Raw genomic sequence first — 10,756 nt, 5'->3', positions numbered from 1 at the left:
TTGAAATAGGAGTTTTATAACCGCTAGATTAAAAGATTTAAGAAGATTAGAAGTTGAAGATTACAGATAAAAAAATGACCTGGTGTTTTTCCAGTCTTTAGCTGTCCAGTTTAGGTGAGTCTGTGCTCTTGATGGTCTTAGATTGTTTTGCTTATAAAAGTAGAACCTCATGTGGTATTTTTCTCTTGTAGCCATTGACCTCAAATGCAGCCATTGACCTCAAATGACCTGCAGACCCTCCATACACAGGGTGTGTTTTGTATATTATACTCTAGAGAATGTTGTGTGAAAATCCCAAGAGATCTGTAATTTCAGAAATACTCTACAGCAGTGGTCTTCACTATTATTTTCATGTGAGCCACACTGATAGGACAAAGTCAATAGGAGAGCCACTTTCACCGCAAAGTATGCCAAGTTATTCAGTCTTAAATAGCTTATCTGCTTAAATACAATGTACAATATTGCAATACAATAATTACTCGAGTTGCGGATGATGCATGCTCCCCATCAGTTACCTCTTTTGTCACTGTCACATTGCTTTGTTGCTGTTCATTTTGTGCGCGGGATTGTTTGATAAGAAATCGATCCAGTTTTTAGTCCGTGTGTACAGTAAACACAAGTTGTTAACTAGCATGAAACACAAACTAGCTTCTGGCAGGCTGCCAAAAACTGGCTATTGCGCAGAACGCAGTGAGTCAGTGACGAGTCAAATAATATATATAAATATATATTATTATTTGTAATAGAGCACATTCGTTTTTCTATGCTTCCCTGATTGTTTTTAATGTTATATAAATGAAAAATAAATTTTAACCACATGATCATATCATCGTATTATTTACTGCTTTGCGAGCCGCATATTAAAGCTTGGCGAGCCGCGCAATGAGTAACACTGCTCTACAGAGCCCATGTACAAGTATGCCACAATTAAATATTTATAATTAAGTGTATCAACAACTATGTGACAATTAGTCACTCAATTATACTCAATTATACTTCACTCAATTATATACCCAATTTAGCCTGCCTATAAAATAAATTATTTATTTTCAATGTAAGAAAAGGAATATCCATTGAATAATAAAAATAGCATGCAAAATAAAGATAAGTCTTTAATGTTACAATCTTGAAAGCCACTCTAAATGATAGTTGAGGCTGCATAAAAATTGTCACACAATTTTACTCCGTAAACTCTCCAGGACTGGTTTATTAAAATCATTTTCAATACACTGACAATAAAGGCCCTTAAATATATATAGTAATAATGAAATTATAGTAAAGAGGAGAGGAGCATAATGAAGGCTTTAAGAACAGCCACATGGATTCCCACAAACTCTTTTTTGATCCCAGAGAAAGTGTAGCTCCTTCACTGTATGCTGTGGTGATGACAGCATATCCACATAGCACTCTTTCTCACACAGCCAGCCTGCATCCTGTACATATGTAGCATAGGATACATTCAGCACAAAAAAATATCCACAAAGATTTTTTTTTGGAAATATGACAATTATATTTGCATGATGCAATTGAAGAAGTATAGCTATTTATTATAACATCACCTCCACCATTATATACAGTTATGTATCATCTGATCAATTATTCTTTTTAAATACAGGTAGCATACCAAAATAAATGTGTTTTTTGTGTATATATGTGTTTTCCTGGCTCTGTAATAGACAAGTGTAAGCAAAGTAAAAGGGTTTATTTAATGTACTTTTAGTACATCTAGGTAATCAATATTAGCATACAATGCTAATATTAAAGCATTGTTATTATAAACTATAGCAATATTATTAAATGCTAGCAAACAAAGCTAGCTAGCTTTGTAAACATACAAACATGCATGTCTGCTAGCATGTCTGCATGTCTCCACACAAAGTAGCCTTGTTGGTGTTTTACCTGATATGTTTGAACCTGTACTGCAGCCATCCAGATTCCCATGCTCACATCTTCTCCCTAGATAGAGAGATTTTTTTTTTTTTACACAAGAGCTATACTGAATTCTCAAATCTGATGGTAAAAAATGGTTTATTACTTTACTAAAGCAGCAGCAGCTCTGGAAATGTGCTGTATAAATTAAACCACATTCATTCATTCATCTTCTACCGATTATCCGACTACCTCGGGTCACGGGGAGCCTGTGCCTATCTCAGGCGTCATCGGGCATCAAGGCAGGATACACCCTGGACGGAGGGCACCCATCGCAGGGCACACACACACTCATTCACTCACGCAATCACACACTAGGGACAATTTTCCAGAGATACCAATCAACCTACCATGTACCCGGAAACCCCCGGGGCATGGGGAGAACATGCAAACTCCACACACACAAGGCGGAGGCGGGAATCGAACCCCGACCCTGGAGGTGTGAGGCGAACGTGCAAACCACTAAGCCACCGTGCCCCCAAATTAAACCACATGTTTTATTTATTAATTATTATTATTATTAATGTACTTGATCTAACTTGATCTAATACAATACCATTTCCATAGCAATAACTAATTCAGAGAAGGTGTTGTGGTGAACTATGTAATGAATTACAATAATAATAGAGTTAAAAAAAAGTTTATTATAATTTATAATCTACATTCCATGTGAGGATTTAGTCAAGCCTGCCATGAAGTCCAAAACAAAGTCAAAATTCCAAATCCAAATGAAGTGAGGCTGAGTTTGATTAGCTGTTTGCAATAAACAAAATCAAACAGAAGCAACTGAAATTGCTCAACACAATGTGAGTGGTTAAGTCGTTTCCCCAAATTCAACAAAAATGCAAATTTTAACGAATCTCAAAATTATTCAAGCCCTTCATGGTAAGCATCTTTAGTAGAGCATACTTTTGCAGAAGGTCATGACAGCAAATGAAATGATACCTCAGATACACCAAGGCTTGCTTGCATCTGGTGTCTGGCTATGTTTGGGATCATTGTCCTGTTTGAAGGACCAATGATGCCTAGGATTCACCTTCCAAGGAATGCCTTGAGATTCTCTTCAGGTGGTTGAATACTTTTGAGTCTGCAGAATTCATTAAAAGTTTCAGTATGACTTGAATTTGGCGAAAACACTTGATTTGTTGAGTTGAGCCATTTTAGTTAATTTAAAATATTTACTTTTGAATTTTTATTGCTGTAAAACTGCTGTCCATTGTTAAAAGTGCTATACAAATAAAATAGATTAAACTAATTCAATCTACCATTAGCACACAATCAGTCCATATGTCTGTACAATTACTACCAACCTATCTATCTAACAACTATACAAGGATTCAAATTCAGTAATTTAATATCTTTAAAAAATAAAGTATATGTAGATGACTGAGTTCACCTGGTAAACTTGAAGCTTATCTGCATTGCTGGCCAACCAGTCCACTAAGTCTCTGGAAACCATGTACCCAGAGCCACAAGCAAAGGCTGGATAGACAGGACTAGTGTACTCCAACTCCTGCCACTTCCCTACACGATCCACAGCCCAGTTCTGGCGAAAACTGTACGGGGAAAATTGTACTGTGAACATTACAGTTTTCCCCCATAACTTTACATTGCTGACTTTAAAATCACATACTGAGCCGATCAAAATTAAACTCTCAAAACGATAAATCAGTTCTGCAACACAATAGACACATTTCATAATGCTTAAGTACTGTATGTTTTGCTATGTGAATGAACTCCACTTGAGTCAAGTGAAGGACTAGTCCTATACAGGGTGTATTCCTCCTTCATACCCAGTGAACCCAGGACAGGCTGTGGATCTATTGCTAAATCAGAATAAATGTCTGAAGATGAATGGATCAACTATCTAATATAACTGTACCTATTTTTTTATAGGAATTTCTATTTACCATTTAAGAACGACTGGAAAATATTAATATCTAAGGTCCACAGTGTACTCACTTTCCCCACCACAGATTGCTGCGCATCAGGCTCTTGTAGTCAATGTTCATTAATACTTTATCCGTGTTGATATAACAATCATCATCTGTCTTCAGGAGTAGACTGAAGTCTGCATATTTCACCGCCCTTAGAAATTCACAAACCATGATTGCAAACATTACATTTTAGTTTTCATTGATCTCACTTTTCAGTTTCTCTAAAGAGAAATTGTAATGCTAAAACATACAAGACATCCTATGGCCTTCCAATTATGTGCTTCCAACTTTGCGGCAACAGTTTGGGAAAGGCTTACATATAGAGTGATGTTCAGGTATTCACAAACCTTTGACCATAACATTGATTTTAAAAGATGTATACAATGTGAATTCTGAAATAATTACTCAGCCATTACTCAGACTGACATGCTCACCATTTGTAAAAGTACAGCAATTTATAAGGCACAGTCCTGTATGTGTCCACAACATCAACAAAAACAATGTCTCCATAGGTGCGAATTTCCTCCTGTAGGGCTTTTTCTTCCTCTTTCAGCCTGGCCTTGTGAGCCTCCCATCTGCCTGCACGGCCACGGAGATGTTCTTTCAATCCCTTCACATCTAAGAAGCACAGCAAGCAAAAGGACAAAATAATACTTTGGTGGACACACCACATTATATGGTAGACATGAACAAAATTTTATTTCAGTCCAGAATTGCATTAATTTTTTGCCGAGATATTGTACCGGTGAGTTGGACTGCCGCTTAAAGTCTTCTCCAGCACAATCCCAAAGATTCTCAAGGAGTTGTGGACCATCCAAATGTGAAAATTAAGTCTCATGCTCCCTAAACACAATTTTAACCTGATGAATCCTGGTAATGTCATCTGGGAGTATGCCAGTGACATCAGGGGGAAAACATCCTATTCATTCAGTATATTAGGTAGTCAGCTGACCTCATGTTTTGGGCACATAACATTGCTGAATCTAGACACGACCAAGTAAAGAAACCCCAGATCATAGCACGGCCCCTATAAGTTTGTTATGGTGATACTAATGTGTGCATCACTTCATCTAACTATCACCTTACTAAGGCACACATCCCTCTGGAACAGGGTAAATCTGGACTCATCACACCACATGACCTTTCTCTATTGCTTCAGAGTCCAATCATTATGCTACCTAGAAAATTTAAGCTTTTCCCCTAATTAGCCTCAGTGATAAGTGGCTGTATTATCACATAGGTTTAGTTTTAAACCCTTGAGTTCTCTTCATGCCTGTGAAAATACAGGGAATTTTTTTTTTTGCTTTTACAATTTGATTTCACCAAACAAAGTAAGATCCAATCATGATTACTCAACATTTTTTCCGACCACGTTTCTTCCTGAATGATAGTTCACTACTATGCTTCCAGGTTTTAATAATGTGCTTGACAGTTCTTAACCTAATTTTAGTAGTTTCAGCAATCTCCTTAGTTGAGTTCTTTGCTTGATGTAGGCCAATAATTTCTGAAACACAGTAACATCTTTTCCACAACCACAGGATATGTTTAAATATCCATGTATAAATATATGGTACAAAACCATGTATTTCCTACTTTTTATGGAATAATATTAAGACATTAAAACATGTCAGGTACATAAATAGTTGGTGTTAATTTAGCTGTCAAACACAGTATATTGCAGTTTCAATTAAAACTGATATGAAATTAATGTACAACACATTCACCTTTAACAAATTCAGGTATGTTGACTGTGAAGTGGCTGGCTGCTTTATGTCTCAGGGTGCCCTTAACTATGTAATACCTTCTGGCTCTCTGTTTTTGATGAAATAGATAGTATTGTCAGGGTCCCTACTTGAAGAAAAGAAAAAAGTATAAAAAGGGGTCCAAGGAAGAAATAGTGTTGAACCGGAGTCAGGGTCATGGGCGGCCAAGGCTCATCGATGCACGTAGTGTTCAAAGGCTGGCCAGTGTGGTCCAATCCAACAAACAAGCTGCTGTAGCTCAAATTGCTGAAGAAGTTGATGCTGGTTCTGATTGAAAGGTGATTGAAAGGATATACAGTGCATCACAGTTTGTTGTGTATAGGGCTGCATAGCCACAGACCATTCAGGCACATGAGCATTAAAACTGGAACATGGAGCAATGGTAGAAGGTGGCCTGGTCTGATGAATTAAGTTTTTTTTTTAAATCACGTCCATGGCAGGGTACACACCTGCATCACTAACCTGGGGAACACATGACACCAGGATGCACTATGGGAAGAAGGCAGTGTAATGCTTTGGGCAATGTTCTGCTGGGAATCCTTGGGTCCTGGCATCTGTTATGTTACTTTGACATGTAAGCATTGTTGCAGGCCAATACTCCCTTTCAGGGAAACAGTATTCCCTGATGCTTGTGGTCTCTTTCAGGATAATGTGTCCTGTCACAAAGCAAAAATGGTTCAGGAATGGTTTAAGGAGCACAATGAGTCAGCTGTTGACTTGGCCTTAAATGTCCCAAGATCTCAATGCAACTGAGCATCTTTGCGATGTGATGAACAAACAAGTCCGATCTATAGAGGACCCAACTCAACTTGCAGGACTTAAACATCTTGATGCCAGATATCACAGCCCACATTCAGGGGTCTAGTGGAGTCCATGGCTCAACAGGTCAGAGCTGTTTTGGCAGCAAAATGGTTCCAACACAATATATGAAAGCTATTTCCAAGCTATTAACAGCATCAAGCTTTTCAAATACTAATGTAAATGAGTAACTTTGTGAAATGATCTTTTTTTTGGCTATAAATTAATTGCAGTTTAATGAGTATACCAAAGTACCATAAATGGAGAAAATGAATCCTCCAGCTACTCCAGGAAAACCATGTGCATTTCTGTGAGGCAAGGTGCCCTCTTCTATCTGCAACACAAATAGGAGTTATCAACTTTAACAACTGAGCAAAATGCTATGCACATGCATATAAGACAGATGATTATAATGGTACTAATTAAAAAAACATTTGAAGATCAAATAGTCACCCAAATCAACAGAAGAAACAGAGCTGGGCTTACATGTCCTAACTTGATAACCCCTCCACCAGTGTTAAACTGAACCTTGGTATCATTGAGAGTTGTCAAGCCTGCTGGATCCTGGCTCTCCCATAACAGATAACCCTCAAAGCCCTGCACACACAATGTTGAAAACATCATATTGTCTCTTAAAATGAGAAATGCAAAACTAGCAATAAATTAATTAGGGCAAATATTACATTCTATTGATTCAATGTTTATGTATCACAGTCTTCTGACATAAATGACTGAAACAGCAAATACATTTCATCAACTCAACATTTGACAAACTCAATCCATCTCAGATCATGGAGATCATGGATTATGAAAAATCAATACCAAGTTTGTTGAAAATATAATCAATATGAGTATAATATAAATTGGAGCACCATGATTGGCAGTGTGATTATATCTTCATTTAATTTTATCTCTGCTTATCCAGCATGTTAATAAGAAAAACATTTGTGCCCAATGATACCTCATGTCTCATCCTTGTGTCTGAAACTGAATGCGAAATATTATAAAAACTTCTATAATTGCATAACCTTTAACAATCTTTCCCCCCACATATCTTAATAGGCTCTTAGAAAGCAGAATCCACCTACTCTTTGTTGTGATTACTGTGTATTTCACATTCTGTGAAACTATTACTAACATTATTATAGCCTGTTCTTCAGGCATGAAGCAGGAAATTCTGACTGTTTTCATTTTCTGTCAATAATTTTAAACCTTATGTGCAAGCCTTGGCTGACTCCAAGTCACATCTTTAACACTTAACCTGAATTTTATTTTGTATATACAAAATACAATCAATATGAGTATAATATAAATTGGAGCACCATGATTGGCAGTGTGATTATATCTTCATTTAATTTTATATTAATTCCCCCACCTTGGGCAAAACGAACTGTTCCACAGCCTTATACCAGATCCCCTCCAAATAGACACCTGGACTCAGGGCAGTAAGTTGAGCAGTCACGACTGGCTCCTGTACAGAATCACACAGACACACCCACACCCACACACAGAGTACATTTTCAGAACAGGGAATATACAATATATAGAAATAATCATCTTTCGCCTCCCTGTTAGGAGCTGCCAGTGCGTATCACATGGTCCGCATATTAGATTTAGCACAGGTTTCATGCTGGATGCTCTTCCTGATGCAACCCTCCCATTTTATCTGGGCTTGGGACTGGCACTGAGATTTAACTCTTCATTGGCTGGGTTAACTCCCTGCCTGGGTATGAAAGTGCGGGATCTTGCCACTGGACCACCAGGAGGCCCGGGAAATATGGAAATAAATTGTTATAAGGAAAATGTATACGTTTTTAATAGATTTGATTAGCTATTTTTGAATTTAAATAAAGTACTAAAATGTCTTAACGGAATTTCCAAACTACAAATAGAAAACCAAAAGAAAATAACCCCTCAATTTAAACTTTCAAGTTTAACTCCAACCTTAACTCCAAGTTAAGGAATCATCAGCCGGTAATGTCAAAACAACAGGGCTGCTCTCAGCATGATAAGTAAACTTATGTAACTTCTTAACTTTAAATCAAAGATGCAATATGAACCTGTAATTTGTTTTAGATCCAGAAACCTGTGAGCTTGTAACCTTATCTTGCTGTTTTAAGTGACAGGAATATGAATCACTCAACGCATTTAGCTGACTAACGCATTTTGCTGCTAACAATAGATGAACCTGGAATGGAACTTCATGGGATGTACAGGGGCCAAAAATAAAGAAATTCAGAGTTCCCACATCAGAAATAAATTGGAATTTAAAGAAATTGCATTAATAGGGGAAACGTATAGGTATGCTAACCTAACAGCTAATTGTGGTCAGAAAGATGTTGGATGAAATATGTAAAAGGATTTAAATTTGAGTGATAACAGATAATATGAGCCAGTGCTCATATTATCTGTTATCACTCAAATTGTGAGACGCTCTTGCGTTCCTCCCCCCCCACTTCCACAGACACCTGCTGATTGTTGACTCTGTCTGGGACCAGATCAAGGCTGTCTCCATGGCAATGGTGTATCGGTATGACAATCTTGCGGACTGAGGCACCTAGATTTGATGCCGGGAGCAGTGACTCTCCAGGCCTACACATTTACATACATGCACACACATACGCACATATATAAAGATATGCATTCACCCCCGCCCCATCCCATGTACCGCCAGTCTGACGAGCGGGTCTGTGACCATCGCTGAGAATGGCTGCAGGACCGGATGGCTGCTTGTCTGTGCTGGGTTACCTCCACCCCCCACTCCCCTCCCCTGTTGCAAGTCGTGTGTTTTTCATGCCGTACTGATTATGTACTTATGTTGCTGAGGTGTTTTTCCTGTTCCCACACTGTACTCCCCACAGAAGCATAGTCTGGGGGTTGTTTTTTTTCTCCTCCCCTCCCTCATGTTATGCTGTATTTCTTCTTCAATCCTGTCTTCCTGTCCTGTCCCCCCCCTTGTCACATTGTATGTGTTGTATGTATGGACAGGTTGATGACTAATTTCGCTGGTACCTGTGACCAGTGACAATAAAGGCTACTACTACTACTACATAATACTGTTTAAAACATTGTCAATACATTTATTTCTGCAGTCCTGGTTTATAATCCATCTGTAGCACAGCACTGACCACATTTCACACCATTCTGAGACATGAGAGGATACATTATAATGTTATTCATGATATGAATATAACTATCGTAACTAAGATTATATTGCTATGCACTTAAGTTCATCTTCAGTAACTACTTTCTCATTTTTATGTTTAAGATTAAAATGTGAATGAGATGATTTTCTGATATTCTGCTAAAGCTGAAATTCTGATCAGTATTAGAACGTGGCACCTTTGTTAACAGACTACCCAGTTTTTAAGTAAGCAAAAGTATAGGGTCAGATTTTTGGGTTGTAATAATTGCATCAAGTCAGGTGTAATAATAAATATTAGAATTATATTTTCAAAATTATATATGAAAAATTTATGAAAGCCTGCTTAGAGTTTGCAAAAAAAATGCACCTGAAAGACTCTCAGACTGTGAGGAACAAAATTATCTGGTTTGATGAAACCAAGATTGACTGTTTGGTGGAGAGCATGCCAAGACAGTTACTGGTTTCCTTCAGACCTTCAGACATAATGTTTAGAATTGAGGCCAATCTTTCACATTGTTCTTGGCTGACTTTATAACTTTCAACAAAGCGGAGCTGTAATGGACATTACATACGTGACATGCATTTCTGAAAGTGTTCTGGTGCTGAAACACTTTGATTGACTTGGCATGCAGCATCACCCTGTGGGAAAGCACAATTCTCAGAGGTGGGGAATATTGTCAGAACAGAAGAAAGCAAGTTTTCTTCCAGGACAACCTTACAGTATATGTGTCTTAAAATCATGCACACTTTATAAAGATGAATGTTCTAAATCTGTGGCTTGTGGGCCTCTCCAGATCTACTTGTAACCACTGGACATTCAGGTGTTAAGCAAAGGTAAATACTGGACTCTAAAGAGATAACCTTATTTCTGTCTTTTATGGTCTTTTGCAAACCTCAGCCTGGCTCCTCTTTGCTGATCATTGATGATGGGTTTTTTTCTTGCTTTACATAAGCCATTTTCACTCTCTGCAGGTTTGTTGTCTCCAATGTCTGCAGACTGACTTTATTCTGTGTCTGAGTGTCAGATTGCTTCTATCCTTAAAATTTCACTGTGTGCCTCTGCCATTAAAGCCTGAATTAAACCCTTTGTTTCCTCAGTCAAAATTGGTCAATCAGTACTTCATTAAGCAGTATGAGGTGTGCCTGTAATGGAATGATTGTCATACATGAGTGATTCCAATTTT

The 10,756-nt window shown here is 37.8% G+C and overlaps 1 protein-coding gene across 2 annotated transcripts in view; it reads right to left on the bottom strand.

Annotated features, from left to right (window-relative positions):
* Positions 1-1,177: 1,177 nt before the first annotated feature.
* The window catches only part of b3galnt2 (beta-1,3-N-acetylgalactosaminyltransferase 2), a 25,218-nt gene continuing 15,639 nt past the window's right edge, over positions 1,178-10,756 (bottom strand). The window contains exons 5-12 of one of the 2 annotated variants that reach the window (XM_060872005.1): positions 7,803-7,898; positions 6,914-7,024; positions 6,683-6,761; positions 4,301-4,484; positions 3,892-4,017; positions 3,326-3,485; positions 1,900-1,956; positions 1,178-1,433 (exon numbers count right to left, since the gene is read on the bottom strand). In XM_060872005.1, the coding sequence (XP_060727988.1) occupies positions 1,305-1,433; positions 1,900-1,956; positions 3,326-3,485; positions 3,892-4,017; positions 4,301-4,484; positions 6,683-6,761; positions 6,914-7,024; positions 7,803-7,898 (942 nt within the window). In that variant the 3' untranslated portion in view covers positions 1,178-1,304. Of the gene's footprint in view, positions 1,434-1,899; positions 1,957-2,874; positions 3,017-3,325; positions 3,486-3,891; positions 4,018-4,300; positions 4,485-6,682; positions 6,762-6,913; positions 7,025-7,802; positions 7,899-10,756 lie in introns of those variants that run through there. The other variant, XR_009648589.1, reaches the window with a different exon arrangement.

The sequence above is a fragment of the Tachysurus vachellii genome, chromosome 6, assembly GCF_030014155.1.
Source record: "Tachysurus vachellii isolate PV-2020 chromosome 6, HZAU_Pvac_v1, whole genome shotgun sequence".
Classification (NCBI taxonomy): domain Eukaryota; kingdom Metazoa; phylum Chordata; class Actinopteri; order Siluriformes; family Bagridae; genus Tachysurus; species Tachysurus vachellii.
The sequence above is the reverse complement of the archived record's forward strand: the minus strand, read 5'-3'. Positions and strand labels throughout refer to the sequence as shown.